Here is an 18,087-nt window from a genome sequence, read left to right on the forward strand (position 1 = left end):
ACCTGCAGCATCCCCATCTGAGATTTCTTCTAATGCCTTTGCATCCAGCTTGCCCCTGTGAGGGTAGATAAAACTTGTTATTTCATCTTCTCTGCATCTTCCACATGGCAAGTGGAGTTGCAGAGAGTTTATTTGCTGAACAGCCTTTCTGGATGAGGAGGGAAGCCAGAAATTTGGTGGCAGAATATGCAGTAATCAAGGAGTCACTGAGTACCCAACCTGCAGGTCCATTCATCTTGTCCTTTCTTAGAAAGCAGAGGCTGTTAGAGATCCCCCAAAGCCCTCAGTAGAAGAGGAAACAGTGGGGAAATGTACTTATGAAATACTGCATATCAGATATTTCAAAAATCCATCTTCTGTCTGCATGGGCGTTTGGTGAGCAGAAGGGAAGACTTGCACTTGAAAGCCCTAGTATGATTTTCTGTGTCAGGGGATCTCCAAACTGATTTAAGGGTGATAGTTCCACAAAATTGATGACTGGAAGAAAATTCCACTTGTTCTGTGTGAAAGTGTTCAAATATGATGTGATTTCCAATTGTCTTCTCTTTTTGTGTCTAGAATTTCTTTCCAGAGCAAATGGTTGCGTGGTGCCAGCAAACAAATGGCAGTATCCCACAGTCACAGCTTTTGCAGGTACTGTAAGTTACCTGTACGGACAAAGAAAGTTTTGGAGCTGGAGGGGAGAGGTTGAGAGGAAAAAAGGGAGAATTCAAAGGTCTGGAAATAACTGGTCAGAGAAAGACCAGCGTAGTGAGTTAGCATATGGTACTAATGTTGAAAATATCCGACCAAGATTTTACCCAGTGGCACTGAGGTGTAAGTTATAAGCACAACGTATTCATAGCTATGTTCACACATATTTGTTCCGCTAATACTCAGCTTAACTCTGTGGGTACCTGGTTTGGCGACCTAATGTTGTTCCTAAAACGATCTCAGCAGATATATTTCTAGAAAAACAAATACACCTTATAAAAAGTAAAACAGAAGTGCTCTTCTATACTCTGCATCGTAGCACAAATAGATGAAGAAAGTGTATGTACAAATAACTGATTTTAGCTTGGTTTCTGTCATTTTGCATGTTTACAAATATGCACTGACTCTCTGTTTAAATACAAGTTTCCACTGACTTTTGAACCAGTGTGCTCATTTTGTCCTGTAACCACTTAAATCCATTAAATACTGGCTCCACACTCACTGAGAAGAATTTAAAACATTAGCATATATTGCCCACTGGGAAACCAAATAAGAATCAGACCAATATCTGGCATTAAAAATAAAAGTCACATGCAACGAGGCTGCAGTTAGGAACCAAAACTGGCATGAACAGGCATTGCCACAGACTGGTAGGAACAGAGGTGTTCACACCTTGGGCCCTTTTTGTGCAGCAAAAGTGGAGAATTGAGTTTACTTTTTAACATGAGCAGTGGGACTCCGTAAAAAGAGCGAGATGTTCTTGAAGACAGAAGCATTTTGAATGTAGGGTAACTCAAGCAGTAGGGAAAGGAAAACCTTACAACCTTGTGAGATACAAGGTTGTTCCTGGAAAGACTCAGTCAGGTACTGTGCAGGAGAAACATAGGTCACAGGGGTTAACAGTGCGAGAGGGTTGGGGAAAGAGGATGCGTACGTTCTCTTTGGTTTATTGTTTAACCCTAAAAAACAGTCTTCCTTAAAGCTTTTGTATTGAATACCCTTTCCTTTAAAAAAACACACAACCTTTTTTCATAATTTCAAAGACAGTTGTAATTTGTTGTAGGTAAACTACCTGCAGTCTAGTGGCCATGTAACATGTTGCATCTGAGGCTACCTCAAACATTGAGCAAGTACGCTGTTTTTGATTACACATTAAATAGGAAAGAATATTAAATATGATCTCATATGCGTCATAAAGAGCTAGTATTTTTAGTCTTAACAATAGCATTAAAACCAGTGAGATCTGTTTTTGCTAGTGTCAGGCTGGCTCAGATGTGCAAAAAGCTTGCATCTTAGTTTACTTTTGGTTTATCTAGCTGGACACAGAGAATATATTCCTCTTTTGGTCTTTCTCACAGTTGAGAAGTGGATTCATAATACAAATAGTGGGAAGATTGACTAAAGATTGAATATTCTTTTCCATTCTGTTAGAAGAGGTGGGGAGAAGGACTGGAAAAAAGAAATAAGGTTTTAATGCGACTAAGAATTCTGACACAGCGCACTTATTGTTGGTCTTGTTTCCTGTGAGCATTATCCACTAAATAACACCAAAACACAACTTCCAAGAACTGCAGAGGCATCTAGGCCAACCAGGTTTATGCGTTTTTCTTCCTAATACTGAGTTTATTAGTTTGGCATTTAACTTACTGAGAAAGCCCTCTATCATGTAAAAATCTGGCCCGTTGTAATATGGGAGCCGTCCCTCAATTCACTAACCATAGTTAAAACTTTATTCCTTTGATGAATCGCAAATCAAATGATTCCGTATGTGGTCCCTCTAATCACGCCAAGAACTTAAATACTTCTGAATCTTGAAGTCTAGTGTAATTACTGACACTTATTTGTCTGCTCTGTGTTTCATTTTGAGTTAAATATTCTGTTGTCTGTCCTACCTCTTGTCTTGGGACAGGTGCATGTGCTGTGTAAGACTTTAATGTGGGAAATCCCAAAATAGGTTGTTCCCGTTCTAAAATTTGGGGATGGAGTTGAAGATTTTCGCCAATGTTTCCAAGTTAGACTAGTTGTCTGAATTGTTGTGACAGCGTATTATTTTAAGAATTAATAAGCTTACTTTATGTCCCTTCAGGCTAAGTGCAGGAGGAACAAGGATACAGAAAACTGGTTAGCCTTTTGGAGGTTTAAGTATTGACACAGAGAACAGGAAAATGTCAGTGGCAGGAGGAGTTAGCTTAGGTAGATGTAACAGGAGGAGCAGAAATATCCGTTTTCGTCATAAATCTCTTAAAATTTCTAGGTCAGTTTAAGCATAATATGAAACTGTGCCCCAGGTCAGCTAAGTGATTTGCCGTTTGCTTCTCTGTTCTGAAAATACAGTGACAATTTTATGATCCATCCATAGGACACAGTTCTCATTTACATTTTCTTCTCCAACAGAACTTTTTAAACTCCAGTAGCTGCCCGGAAATTCAAGGTTTCTTGCATGTGAAAGAACTGGGTAGGAAATCATGGAAGAAATTGTATGTGTGTTTGAGAAGATCGGGACTTTACTGTTCTACAAAAGGAACTTCAAAGGTAAGATTAAAAAAGAAGTTGCACAGTACTAGTATGTAAAAGCATTTTCTGCTTTTGCAGTGGGGATTTTTTGCTGGTGATTAAATATCTGCACACAGCATTCCCTTTTTTTATCTCATAGGAAAGGATAAGCAAGCCATGATCAAATGACAGCCAAGCCCGGAGCTCTCAATGCATGAAAATAGCTATATAGCATTGTTATATAATAAAACCAAACTAGCTGGGCAACACAATTGTGGCTGCTGAAGTTGTGCTAACAAGGTTAGCATATGGCTCGTGAATTTAGTTTAAATGGTACCATAAACAATATTTTATATTCTCGAACTTTTAGATTTCTCAGGAGCAATGTAATAGGCTGTGCCGTTTTTAATGTGGTGTGTTTGAATAAGTGTTTTGTCAGCTGCTTCTCTAAAGCACTTTCTGCTAGCAGGCTGATATTTGAAAGGTGACATGCCCTGTGGGCTCCAGGCTGCCTGAGAGAGGAGCACAGTGTTCACACACTGCCCTCTGTTGGAGGCTGGTCCTGAGAGACTGCAAAGCTTGCAGCAAAATCTTCCAAAATCGTACACTCACCTATGATAAAACATGTTATTTCCCCAGGAGCCAAGACATTTGCAACTGTTGGCTGACCTAGAAGACAGCAATATCTTCTCATTGATAGCAGGCAAGAAGTTGTACAATGCACCTGCAGAGTATGGATTTTGTATAAAGGTAATTCTTATCGTGAAGTTCTTCCAAAGTTCCAGACAGGGGTGGTAGCTTAGAGTCCTCCCAGCCCGCAGCTAAATGGGGTTTGTCTGTAAAACTCTGCAAGCATTTCTGACTTGATTTTTAACATCTTTCATTTGGCAGGCATGTCCTGTGAATCTTGCCATCGTTTTATGTGACACTTTTAACACTTTATCTGGTGCTCTTTTGGCTTGGGAAGTTCTGTGCAAGAGCAGTTCAGTGCTGAAGTGTGGTGTGCCTGTGAGATGGCCTTGGCTGACCTCACAGATTATTTATTTTTTTCAATCACTCTAATTGAATAGGAAAGTTTGTCTGGACAGTGAGCACCAAAACTATATAGCTACGGAGGACCAAGCTCCGATTGGGTGTAATTGTGTTTATTTAAAGAGGAGTATTGCCCTGGAAAATGGAAATAAGAAGCAGCAGTTGCCTTTGAGGATTTCAAAAACTGCTGTGCTGATGGATAGGTTTGGAAAGTATTTCAAAGCTCCATGTAATTGTCTGAGAAGAAAAAAAGGCTGGGAGCTGGTTAAATTGACAGCAGTGAAATAGTCTCCTTCCCAGCAGTTGTTCCAGACAACAGTGGGTTTGCCTCAGAGAGTAGAAATGCTGTGGGACACATCCTGAAATTACGGAAGCAGACTGGCACTAACCTTCAGTTATGGAAACTTTGGTTCTTCATCTCAAAATGGGCGCTCATAAAAATCATTTAAAAAAAAAACCAAAACAAAAAAACAACAAAGCCACAAAAAAACCTACAAACAAAACAACAACAAAACCCACCAAAAATTACAAATGCCTTCATTCTGGTTCTAGCAGGGTCTGAGTACCTTGTTGCTGCAAACTGCCAGAGCTGCAGAGTATTTCAAAGGAGGCACTGATGTTTATCTTACTGGACCCAGCTGAGAAAGTTATTTCTTTCAAAGCATACTCAGCTTCTCCTGAGCTTTAATTCAGAGTGGTGGGACCTTTTCCTGGCCAGTTCTTGACTAATACTGTACTTGCCTTTACTCTGCAGTGAACTTACATGTTGTTGTTTTTTCTCCTGAATTTAATCTGACTTCCTTCTAATATTTTATAGCCCAACAGAGTGAGAAATGAAACTAAGGAACTGAGGTTGTTGTGTGCTGAAGATGAGCAAAGCAGGACGTGCTGGATGACTGCCTTTCGACTCCTCAAGGTACCTCCTCTCTTCTGTGTGAATAGAGCTACCCGTGTAGTTAAGTTGCATTGGTCATTTTGTTCGTGAATAGATACCTATATGTTCTTAAACATCATCTGCCTCCAAAGCAATACAGCCAAGAGCAAAATGCCAGGCAGCCGTGTCCCTCCTAAGCTTTTAAGGAGGAACTGAGCTCATTTCCTTCCATTTATGAATCAAGTATAATTTTAATATATGTGAATGAATCAAAAAACTGCTTAACAAGGTATTCACAAGTTATCATAAAGCTAAAGAAAATGTTTCGAAAATGCTAAGTGTTTAGCTTAACTAGAACAGAGTGCTCTCTAGAGCCTTTGCCTCAGTTTTCTGAAGGTTCTGTTTTAAAAAGTAACAAAAATAAGCAACTCTGTCTCTGGGTGAAAGTTATTCATATCTGAGAGTAAATTATGAGATTTCTTGTAACATAGTAGGAGGCTTCACAGGTTTCTTTCAAACAAAATCAGCACAGAAGGAACTGAGAAGTTTGGCTATTTTGTGCTCTTTGAAGCAGAGAACTTCCTGATCTTCATAGCAAAATGTGCAGAATTTTGTTTTTGGTTTGGGTTTAAATTTTTCCCTGAAGGTGCTGTTTGTGAAAGGGAATATACATATGTATTAAAAAAAACAAAAAAAAAAAAGGAAATATGATAGCTAATGTGTTTCACATGAAAATCTCACCTCTCTTCTGCACAGTTATCCCACTCTCTAATATTCTGTGTTAGAGTGCAGCATACAAAATGTGATAAAAAATAGAGACACGCACAAAGTGTGGTACTTGATACTGGGTACATGTCCACCAAAACAGGGTGGAGAACCTTGACCTCAGTCATCTTTGGTTCTCCCTGTAGCAAACAGATATTTCAGATTTGGAAATGAGGCCACGGCTGTTCCTCAGTCTGCTGCGGTCAATGCTCCAGTGTCCTGCTGGTGGCTGCTGTGTGCCAGACTGTGCCCAAAATGGGACGTGTAACCCGGGGGCACTGTGAGCAGTTGTCCTCTCGGTCCTGAATGAGCAGTCACTATTCCAGCTTAAGTGGCAGCCCGCATCGGCAAAACCTTCACACCCCTCTCTGCCAAAATGCCGCTTTCCCCAGCAGCATTTCACAACCACCTGCTGAAGAAGGTGCAGTCCTGCAGCTCGTGTCCAAGGAGCTGAAAGGGTGTGGGGGCATCAGAAGGAGCATGAGGTTTATCGCTTCCCAAGTCCACATGTGGCATTGACTGCGAGAAACCACAGAGATTCCCATTGCTGCCTAAGCATTGTTTATTCCTCCCCTCCCTTTCGAAGATAGTTTCTCTCATTTGTTTATCGTCAAGACATGACAAATGTTTGCTACAGTTACCTGTTCTAGGGAAAGCAAATCAGACTCCTGGGCCTGTGAGTGTGAAAACACAACACCTGTTCTCCATCTACATTAAATGGTCACCTTCCAAGCCAGAGCACATCTCTGAGTGTTCTCCAAATATTACCTCATTTGTTAATTGTAAGAGGTGCTGTGTTGCAGTACAGAAGTTCCTATTTTAAGTTGTTAGAAAAGCAGGTGTGTTAGCCATAGTGTGGGCCAGGATGCAAGGAGCAATCCCAGTTACAAGATGCATATTTGATCTCCATGGAGCTGATACCTCTGTTGACTATCGTAATTCACTCTCCAGTTACTTGACTTGACACATGTTTAATACACATTAACAATTATAGTGAGAGTTTGAGTCCCCAGACAATTCCAGGTGCTTCTTCTCAGCTGTCCTTTACTTTTCCTAATGACACAGAATTTTGCATAGTGGGGAAAGCGCTCAGAGGATCAGACAATTGTAGTGAATTGTGCCTTGAAGATGGCACTTGCTCTGAAGAAATTGGCTACACTGGTCTAGGCACTAATGTTCCTGAATGGCAAGGAAAAACCTTCAGAGTGTACAGAATTAGCTCTTCTTACCCAGCAGGTAGACATGCGTCTTTCTGGGAATCTTTCTTTGCAGTGCGGCCTGTGGCAGCAACGGTGCTGTATGGCAGCACTGTATACTGGCACGTAACAGTCACCCTTAAGCTGTTAATGCTGCAGGGGGAAAATTAAGGGTGTGCCAGAAGGCTGTGGCTGTGACCCTCCTTTTTGTTTACCTATTGATTTAGCTTGCTGTAGTCACATATTACCCTGTTTAAAAAATTATCTGTACCATTTCAGTTAGAACAGTCAGTAAGCAATGTTGCTATACCTCAGCACTGTGCCTCTAAAGAAGACACTGAGTAGGTTTTTTCCTACCACCCTAGTTACTAGTGTTGCTAAAATTTATCATGTTCAATGAGGAACAGGACTGGAATTAAATCACCTTATTTTTACTAAGATGAGAGAAGTACCCAAAGTGTTATTTCCTGACAAAACTTATTAAAAGATCTAGTGAATTAGAAGGGTTCTTAGTTTTTAATCACTATGAAAACTGAGTTTGAACGGCTTACAAGGAATTTTTTGAAGTTCACATTACTAGGAGAGTAAAAAGACAGGGAGTTAAAATATGTGTTCTGACCTCGAGTGAGCGCTTATATTCTACAAGGTAAACATGGTGATATCTGATAGTGGCAGAAATTACCTGTGTATTTCACTCAGGCTTGTGAAAGTGTTGTCTTTTAAGTAAAACTTGTCGTGCGTATTTACTGCTCAATTGCCACCTGCCGATCACTGTTACTCAGTGCAAATTGCTTTAGGACAGCTTCTGATCCTGAAAATAATAAACTGGTGATACCTTGCTCCAGTGTAAGTGGTATTATGAAACCACTACAGTTTTTTTTTTCCTAGAGTATATATTTGAATAATAATGTCCTTGCATTTCTGTTGGCAGTATGGAATGCTACTGTATCAGAATTACAGAATTCCTCAGCAGAGAAAAGCCATGCTTCCACACTTTTCCACTCCTGTAGTAAGTAATGAACTTTACCTCATTAATGTATGATGTTGGAAAAGATGCATTTGCTCTTGCATTTTAAAAGTGGAAAATTTTACGCTAACAAATGTAAATCCAGCATTGTGTAGCAAATCAACGTAAAGTTCCCATTTTGCATGAGTACGGTGTACATGGTTGGCTCTCCATTATCTTAGGCTTACGTGATCCACATGATTGAAAAATCCTGGGTACGTCAGGCGCTTTGAGAAGTACAGTACAGAGACATCTGGCTGTCTCTGCAGAAGCCAGCTTGGGTCTGGCAAAACTAACATGTACATTTCCTAAAATATGTCGGGCCAAGAGCTGACTGTTAGCTATCTGGAAGTGAAAATCGTAAATTTGGATCCCAACTGGCCCTGAAAATGACTGGAGTATAGTAACAGGGCAAGTGGGCAACTTGAGCAAGACAGATTTTATTCTCAGCCATTGAATCCTCTCCCTCTCCTACAGCCGAAAAAGAAAAGCCGTCTTTTTTTTTGTGTTTGTGAATCTTTTGGAAGGGGAAAAAAAAAAAGCGATGTATTTTCTGTGCTGTTGAAGGCTAACTTGGGACAGTCTTCTGAAACCAAAAACATTTTGAAATTAAACTCTCAAGCTGGTTTTTTCTTTCCCTGTTTTTTGAAACAAGTGAAAATTCCTTTTCAGAGAAGTGTATCTGAAAACTCACTAGTAGCAATGGATTTTTCGGGGCAAATAGGAAGAGTTATTGAAAATCCTGCTGAAGCACAGAGTGCTGCCTTGGAAGAAGGACATGCTTGGAGGGTAGCTATCTTCTCTTCTTTTCTATTTTTGTATTAGTGTCTGTTGAGAGCCAAACCACGGAGTGTGCTATCATGTTAGTGCAGTGCTGGTCACAGTCTAGCTTAGCTCCAACCTGAAGCAATCACACTGCAAGCATGCAGATCTGAAAGTCAATATCCATCTTTAGCAAAACTGTCACATTCACAACAACCTTCTACCACTGCTTCTCTGTCCCCCTAGTGTCCAGAGGAAAGTTGAGGGGGAAAGCAGACCCACCAGAACTTTACTGCCAGTTTGCAAAACCAGTCTCTGAGGAGGAATATGTCAAATTAAATGCTTCCCCACATGGAAGAGGCTGGGGCTCTGACTAATGGCTTGCTCCCAGTAAGTTTAACTGCAGAATATACAAGAGGCAGGACCTCTTGCAATGAAAACTGATGTAACTTGTTTATAGTGTCTTGTGGACAGACAGCTGCAGTATAAGTTTTCCCACATGCTCGTCTCTTAGGGAATAGGTGTCATTACTGAAGCACTACCTGGTGCTTTTATGTATGGGAGGGAAATACTGCTTGGTTTACTGAGTGCCTGGTGTTTTGCCTGAGCAGAAACATATCAGACTTTTCTTTTTTCTGTCATTTTAAAAATTTATTTTCTTTTTTCCCTTTTTTTTTTTTTTTTAGATACTGAGCTTTCATCATTAACATCTGGCTTGTGTTTTAAGCCAACTGAAATGAGCCGCTGCTTGTAGATTAGCCCCCTTCAAAGTTGCATTTCTTTTTCTCATTCTTGCATTAAACTTGCCCAGCCCCCAGTTTCCTGTAAATTAAATCTGTATTGCATGTGCACTAATTCTCTTCTGTTAAAGCTTTAGTGTGGTTTTAATGGTAATTCATTTTCTCTATAGAAACGTAGCACAAGAATGAACATCTTGGGTAGCCAAAGTCCACTCCATCCTTCCACGCTGAGTACAGGTAAATTCTGCTGGTTTGTAAGCATAACATCAGAGGCCTCTGTGGTAAATAAAAGTTACATTTCATGTAGAGACAGAGTACAGTCATGTAGTGTTAATGCAACAATGTCAAATACAATGTTTATCGGTAGCTTCTGTGTCATTAACATGCTTACCCGTACAGAGATAGTAAAAGGAACTTGTTTTTCTTTGGAGGCACGCTCAAGCTTTTCTTCAATATTAATCTTTCTAAATCCAGATTTTATAAAAATAAAGACACCATAAATGTTACATTTAACACAAACCGCCAGTCGTTTCTTCTTTTTAGACAAAGAAAGTCAATGAGTGATCTCTTAATCTTTAAAGAGTAAAAATCTTCAAAATCGCATTCATTCCATACTAATTGAATAATGTAAAGTTATGGATGCCTTTAATGTGAGTCCTGAATATCTCTTTGAGGTTGCAAAATAATAGGAAATTGCATTATTAATATATGCTGGACTTCTTGGAGGAAACACAGCTATTCCCTGTTTCTGTTCTGTTGAACAGAATTTTAAAATACCATTTGAAAAACAATAATAAACATAAAAATATCTGGGAGTAACTCCACCCTTGAAAGCACAAACTGCAGTGCTTTTCATTATTTGAGAGTTAAAGTGACTTAGTTCTAACTCGTTAGCTTATACATTGTATTCTAAGAATTTAGTCCCAACACTTTCAAGAAGTTATGAAAAGGCAATATTGTAACTTAGTAATGCAAACCAGAAAATACATGGAGATAATGCCATCTACTTGGTATATTAAGCAGGTGCAGTAGCTGATGCATTTTTTTTCGTTTTGATTCATTTTTATATAGATAGGTGAAAGATATTTTATATTCTGTAATGAAACTGTACCTACTTTTAAAATGTTTAAATAATTAGTGTGTGGAAAAAACTGTTGCACGTTACTGTTTTTAACCATCCTTTCTTTCCCTCTTTTCCCTCTTGCCTCCAGTTATTCATAGGACACAGCACTGGTTTCACGGCAGAATCTCTAGAGAAGAATCTCACAGGATTATTAAGCAACAAGGGCTTGTGGATGGGTAGGTATTCCTGTTGCTTAGTATTTATGATCTGATGGTAAGTGTTACAGACAAGAGCAAAACTGCTGCTGTAAGCATTTACAAGCTTGTGAGCACTTTTGAGTAGCCTGATTCTTGACTAGTCCCTTTATAATTAATTCCTGTGATCTGCATAGAAGACACATTTTTCAGGCAAAGCGGTACCTAGCCAATTGCCCACAAATTTGTAATCAGCCATTTGGGTTTTCTTACATGAATCAGAGCAGTTAACAATGATTTCTCACTATTTATTTCTGTTCTAGAGCAAAGAAAGCACCTGTGCCAGCGGTCTCTAAAATGTCTGTACTTATTTAAGTATCTTCTGAGCATCTCTGTTTCCCTTATTTGTATGTAGTTATGGTTATAGAAGGGAAGTTGCTTGAACTGTATTCAGCAGTTCTTTATTTGTGGAATGGGGAGAGCACGGTTGCCTTCAGTTCATTCGTCTCACTGCTGACAGGGTTAACGTAGAAATTTATGTTGGCTTCTCAGGAGACAGTCACGTTCAAACCTTTCTTTGGCATTTTCTGATTCAGCAGCATCACGAATCTTTGAAGGATGAAATACATTGCAGAAGTAGCAATTGCTAATGCATGTGCATATTCCTCAAGAAGAGCTTTTTTACTGTTTTGAGTTTTTTGCTGGGCTTAAGCTATTGGGTTTTAGCTGAGCAGGTCAAACAGAAAAGCTGAGGAAGCAAAGGACCACTGCTGACTTGTTGGGTTTCTGGTTCTGTCGCGCTACAGATCGTCTTTACAATCTGAGGCTCATTTTGACTGGTTGCCTTAGGAATCTAGCGGGCCATCCTTCTTGGGGTCTTCATAACTGTGTTAATGCCTTCAAGACGGTGTTGAATTGGTGCCCAGCCATCTTACTCACTGTGGAAGGTGAAAACTAGTTAGTTTGGCTGTGACAAGGTCAGTCAGCAGTGGCAGAAGAACCATGTTACCTGTGTGCTCTGAGTTCTAAGGATCATGGTTTTCAGGACAGAAAAAGTCCAGTCTGTGTTTTCCTGCTCTGTGTGTTCTTGAACAAAAGAAGGGGGAAAGTTAATAGTCTTCTGATGGTTCGTGTAAGATGTTCAGCAATGTATATAGACAGCTATACTGCTGTCATTGGACTGTTTCTGGAAGCTATTGTTGAGCATGCATCCATCTGTATAGTCATAATTTGTGTGGACAGCCTGTTGCTTTCCAGAGGTTGAGTAAACACCTGCAGGATCAATTTTGCTGAGCTTGGCTTTGTACCACCAGTTTATGATACCGGGCGTTATCTGAAATGGCTAGATGCAAGATAATGTAGAGATAACTGCATGAACTGCAGCAGCCACAGAGCAGGGAAGAGATGGATCTTGATGTGTAAAGTCCTTGGTCCCTTTTCCACACATCTGGTCTTGCTAGGACTAAAAAGGAATGTTCAAATACCATGCATGGTTTCCGGTGGTGGCAAGACATGCCTGTCTCTGAGTAGTGCACTGACCCTGGTTAAGATGGTGCATTTTTGTGGTATTGACATTGCTCAATTGGTTCTGAGGAGCTGGAGTAAGTTCTGTTGGGTTCGTAAGACTACAAGCAGTTCTTGCAACTCAGCCTTGGACAGGTGTGTTCCTGGCTTAGTGGTTAGCAATTAGGAGGACTTGAGGCCTCCCCCAGCACTGTGCTTGGCCATCTCACAAATCCACTAGTGATTAGCACTGTGAGACTCATGCCAAAGGTATATTCTTGTTTCCTGTGGCGTGGAGAGGTTCTTTAGTTCATAAATGTCATGGGGAGGAAACATTTTTTTACTAGAATTTTTTCTCCTCTTCCAAGTATGTATTTAACTATTTGAGGTAGGACTCCAGTTTTGTGGGTTGACTTAAAACTGACAGTTGCATAGTGTTATGTTGTATAGTGCTAGCTATACTCCTATTTCCAGTGATCTGAAGGAAAAAGACAGTGACTGTTTTAGAGGAAAAAACAGTGTGTCTTTTCCCCATCTTGATTATGTGGATGCTGCTTAACTGATAAGTTGTTTTAAGAAAGTATTGAGTTTCTGTGCAATTGTGGCCATTTATTTTAAACGTAATTTTGCTAATACTGGATTTCTGTAAACTGATGCAAGATCCTGGAGAGTGGGAAGAGATTTTCATGTATTACTTTCCCATCTACAGAAATCCAGATTTGCTTTGGAGTTAAATGAGAACATTTTCTTCACAAGAGTACCTTATCAGTAACGGAAAGCTCAGTTAGAGACCCTTTTAAAAAGCCTCATACATACATTCGTAGGGGAAGAACTACTGCCATGTATCTTTCAGTTCTAATTTCTTCATCTATTACTGTTATATAGCCATGGTATAAAAATTGAAAGCAAATTACCAGTTGCCTGTTAACGCAACTAAAGAAGAGTTAGGCAATAGCACAAAATGACTTAGTAGTTCTGATTATTTATGAAGAAATGGATTGTGTTATTCAGTGTGTACTTAAAAATGTTCTCTCCTAGACTATTTCTTCTCCGGGACAGCCAAAGCAATCCAAAGGCATTTGTACTTACGCTGTGCCATCATCAAAAAATAAAGCATTTTCAAATCTTGCCGGTAAGCAGATTATTTTTGATACTGATCACCAAAAAAAAGAACTTAGAAAGCTTTGCCAACATCTGAAGAGACCTCGTATTAATTACTGATGTAATTAACAGGGATGTTTCCATTAGCAACTATATTAGCAGCTATTCTTTAGAATTGTCAAATGCCTGATTAAGATTCTTTGTTAACATTGCCTGAAAAAACACTGTAAGTCATTTAGATACAGATGTAATGCAAATAACTTGTTCTCTATGACTGAGAGCAGCAACAGTGGCAGTTGTCACCCTGTCACTTAGGCAAATGTAGAATAACTTAGGGAAACTGTAAAAACTTTTATTCTGAAGGTTATACAGTATCATTGGGCTTAAAGTAACGTTACACTGAGATGTCAATGAACTATTTGATTTTTATCTTGATCAAAAAGAGCACCAGAAGTTTTAAGATCACACTGACCTCTCTATTGGTCCAAGCCTTCTACCCTTGCTTTGACTACCAATGCAACTTGCTTTGCCTACCTATGCAACTTTCAATTACTCTCCCCATGAGCTTTCCCTTTAATTAAGAAAACATTTCAAGTTGCGTTATTGTACGTCCCTTTCTAGTGCTGTGCATGGTTCTGTGAAGATCTCTGGGCACTGGGTTGTTAGGGCAGTGCCTGGTATTTATCTTATGTCACACACCCATACTCTTTATGTTTTGGCACGCTTGCATCTCTTCATGTGCAGCCTAAACTTAAAAAGGATGTTTTGTTTCCCCAGTGTGAAGATGATGGACAGATATTTTTCAGCCTGGATGATGGGAACACCAAATTCAGTGATCTAATCCAGCTTGTTGAATTCTATCAGCTAAACAAAGGAGTCTTGCCCTGCAAACTCAAACACCACTGCATCCGAGTGGCCTTATGACCTCAAATCTGACTCTCACTGAAGACTGGATTTGCTAGAAGAGTAATTGTAAGAGAACGTTGACACTGGGGAATTGGCAGATTTGTAAGCTGGTAAAAACAAATAAAAATATTATGCACCTTGGGACTCTGAAAGGGATGGATTTGACAGGTGGCAACAGACCAAGCTTGCTGGTTTGTCTAACGCCTAAGAGTGATTGCTGCTGAGTGTCCCAGCATCCCAAAAATGGGGGGAGGGTATGTGAAACCATGAGTAAATTTGAAAGAAAACTGGAAACTGTCTTGGCTGGGCCACTTAACAGGAACAAGTGTGAAGAGAAATCTTTGGAAAGAACTCTTGCCCTGGAATAATCTTGACAATTTAAGACTAGTGTGTTTACTTTTTGTATTGATCACTTTTTTTGCACTCCTACTTTGTTTCGGATATTGTATGCAGCCTATATTAGGAGCTGATGTGGCTTTTAAAATTCATGCAGGAGTTGGGTAGTAATCTGCACCCTAAAATGTATGGAATGCTTCAGCCTAAAAGGATCTAGAAGAAAATCAAGAAGTGTGTGTGTGTGTGTGTGTGTGTGTGTGTGTGTGAGCGCGCGCACTTGTGTGTCTCAAACTTCTCTGGAGACCTGAGGTTCGTTGATCTGCAGATGTCTTTGAAGAAGCAATGAAGATACAATTCTAAGAGAACATACCACCATATACATACTCTTAAAACTGTTGACTTGTAGCATTATGGCTGTAGTATGTTGATGGCATACTAGTGGCATCCGGTCATGGAAAGACTGTATTAGATTCTATGCACAAATTTTTATTATTGGAGTGGTGGTTTGTTTTTTACAGCCTTTTGTCTGTTTTCCTGAGGAAAATTACTGTTACTAAATAGAATAGGACTGAGTGACTACACCTGCATTTGAAACCATTTTTTTGTGAGGAGATTTTTCTGCAAGTAGTCTTAGTATGACAAAAACACACACACAAAAAACCAACCTGTGTTTTTAGCTTTATAGCTCCTTGAATTTGCAGAATGTTTCAAAGCTTTTTCCATACGGTAAAGCTACAGTGACACAAAGCTCTCCTGGGGAATAGGGCACAAAAAGAACTGTACACCTTCTGTTTGTGGTAGGGCCATGAAAGTTTACATGATGAGAAGGAACATACTGGGAATGGAAACATATTTGATTGTAAACTAGCTGCTGGCAGTATCATCCATCGAGGGAACTGGTGATCCCTGTGTCACACACGCTAAAGCACGCCAGTACCTGTGGCAGACAAGCACATATCCTGCTCTGGTCCCGGTTTGTCATCAGAACTACTTTATTGTTAATGTTTAAATCGATTATTTAATGTTTACACAATAACTCTTTCTGATGATAAAGCAGTATTAAAGTTAGACACGTCCCACCTTGATTCTTTCAGCAATGCGGTTGGTGCAGGAACTGCTACTGAATTCACTTCCCAGTACTTCGTGCAGTTGGCCACAGCGAGGATATTCCACTCTGGGAACTTGCAGAGCGTAGCGCAGAATGGAGCATTCTGAGGGTGGTAAATTATTTCCACAGGCTACTTCATCCATACTGATATTTGCCACTGGGTTTGAAATCCTAGCCATCTGAAAGGGTAAAGAAGGAAAACCAATCCTACACCTTTAGGTCTTCATGTAGTGTTGAGAATAGCTCAAGACAAACCATAACCTGCCTGAGTTGTCCATATCAGCTTGTAACTATGTCAATGGTATAGAAACACTGTATTTTAGTTTACAGAACACATGTAGTATTTTTTTTTTCCATTTAATGTCTAGATATTAAAAATGAAGAAACTTGATTTTGTTTTTAGTAGCCTTTTTTGTTTTTTTTTTTTAATTGTACATAGTGAAATGAGTGTTCCTGCTTTCTAGACAATGTATTTTAAAACCTTGAAATTAAGCTAACTTAAGTCTGACTTCACTTTGCATGCTTCTATTTGGCCCCTATTAGGAGAAAAAAAGATCCTTGTATTGACTACATTACCAGTTAAATAAGACCATTTATGCTGTAGTTTTAAGTTCTTCTGTTTACATAGCTTAGTGACAACCATGCATTTTTCCCAGTAGGAGGATAGTATTTGCAGTGTTTCATATTTATAAAAAAAACCTTGCATCTTATTTAAATTGAGACTAAAAGTTTGACTATGAATCATGATTTTTTTATGTAGATGGTTGACTTAGTATTTTGTACTTTTCCCAGCTAAAGTGAGCTGTTTAGAGAAAGTGACCACCTTCTAAGTGGCAACAATCTTACTTAAGCAGATCACTGCTTTGTGTTCTTTCTGCTGGAAAACAGTCAATACCACCTTAGTTTTCCAACAGATTCAGCTGGCTGCCAGCTCAGAATACCAAGGACTGAAGGACATTTGACTCTTATTTTTGTATTTAAATGACATGAATGTAAAGGGGATGCTCAGGGTTGTTTTGGAGCCTGTTGAATTTTTATCTTTTTGCCTGTGATTTTATTTTCTAAATAAATACTTCATGTAGCAATCTTGAATATGTTGAGAAGGAAAATGCCAAACCGTTTTGGTAATGAGGTTACTAGTTAAGTTATGTTACGATAGGTGTTAAAGTACAAAAAACTTTTTATTTGTTAATTAATCTTGAAGAAACACGTGCCTCAGTTTAGATGTTTTGTCTTATCTTTTCTGCACTAAATACCTGACAGTTTGACCAATCAATGCACCTTTCCAGTGGCAAGACTTGCTTATCGTAAATTATATTGTCACAATGCAAGATTTAGTGACTGTAAAATGGAATAAAGTTTAAAGTTTCAGGGAATGCAAAAGGTATTAACTTAAGAGACAAAACCTTTATTCAATATGCTTTGCTTCATACTGTAAATAGCTTTTTGGCTTGTGAACCTAATTGTAATCTTTCAGGTATTTTTGTACAAATAAGGGACTGATATTCTGTTTCTTGTAATTAGAAATAAACGTTAATACAATGCTATTCATTTTATATTGGAATGAATGTCTTCTTTTGGATATATCTGTACACCACGTGTCTCTCGCCTGACTGCTGAGTGATTTGGGGTGGGTTATGTTAAACAGCCTTTAAGAAGAGTTAAGAGGAAAACAGAATCCCCAAGATATCTTTATTCTGATTGTTCTGTCTTACGATTCCTATTATGACAGACCGACCTTTATTTAAAAAATAACTTGTTCACTCTTTTTATTTGAGGAAAATTGTTGGGGATATTCTGCTATGATATGTACAATGTTCATTTGGGAAGATTGCTAGAATCAAATCAGGAAATACAGCATGAGCATCTATTGTTTTATGACCCAAAGCTATAACTCACTGAAAATGTGCATTCTGCATAAAGCAGTTTATTGGCATGATAACTGTTGGATCAGAAAACTTTTCAATAGTACTTTCAGAAAGCACTTATCTACCCTTGTAATCCTTATATTTGAGTGGCCCATCAGCATTTGGGTGGAAAAGCACATCTGCACAAAACATGGTTTTGCTTAGAAAAGCCACAGGGAGGGGGCAGAGACTGGTGGTTCTTCTGGTAGATACAATAATAGACAGTTGGCAAGGTTTCGCTTTTTTGTTGGACAAAATCCTTTCCTGTTTGTGCCTTGCTAATCTATAGAGGCCATCAAATGCACTCCAAAAATGTTTCTATCTGGAAGTATGTGTTAAAGTGCTTAGCATTCGCTGTCCTGCATGCAGCAACTTATTCTTCCACTGGGTTGCGCAAAGGGAACTGCT

At 39.2% G+C, this 18,087-nt stretch overlaps 1 protein-coding gene across 13 annotated transcripts in view; it reads left to right on the top strand.

Annotated features, from left to right (window-relative positions):
- The window catches only part of GRB10 (growth factor receptor bound protein 10), a 147,919-nt gene extending 130,600 nt beyond the window's left edge, over window positions 1-17,319 (top strand). For 10 of the 13 annotated variants that reach the window (XM_082047053.1, XM_082047050.1, XM_082047052.1 and 7 more), the window contains 10 exons: window positions 559-633; window positions 3,088-3,225; window positions 3,826-3,936; window positions 5,036-5,134; window positions 7,985-8,062; window positions 8,732-8,848; window positions 9,732-9,798; window positions 10,773-10,860; window positions 13,360-13,453; window positions 14,200-17,319. In XM_082047053.1, coding sequence (XP_081903179.1) covers window positions 559-633; window positions 3,088-3,225; window positions 3,826-3,936; window positions 5,036-5,134; window positions 7,985-8,062; window positions 8,732-8,848; window positions 9,732-9,798; window positions 10,773-10,860; window positions 13,360-13,453; window positions 14,200-14,346 — 1,014 coding nt within the window. In that variant the 3' untranslated portion in view covers window positions 14,347-17,319. The remainder of the gene's footprint in view (window positions 1-558; window positions 634-3,087; window positions 3,226-3,825; window positions 3,937-5,035; window positions 5,135-7,984; window positions 8,063-8,731; window positions 8,849-9,731; window positions 9,799-10,772; window positions 10,861-13,359; window positions 13,454-14,199) is intronic. The other 3 variants (XM_082047056.1, XM_082047047.1, XM_082047057.1) reach the window with 2 other exon arrangements.
- The last annotated feature ends 768 nt before the right edge of the window (window positions 17,320-18,087 follow it).

This window comes from Streptopelia decaocto (assembly GCF_964273445.1).
Source record: "Streptopelia decaocto genome assembly, chromosome: 2".
NCBI lineage: Eukaryota > Metazoa > Chordata > Aves > Columbiformes > Columbidae > Streptopelia > Streptopelia decaocto.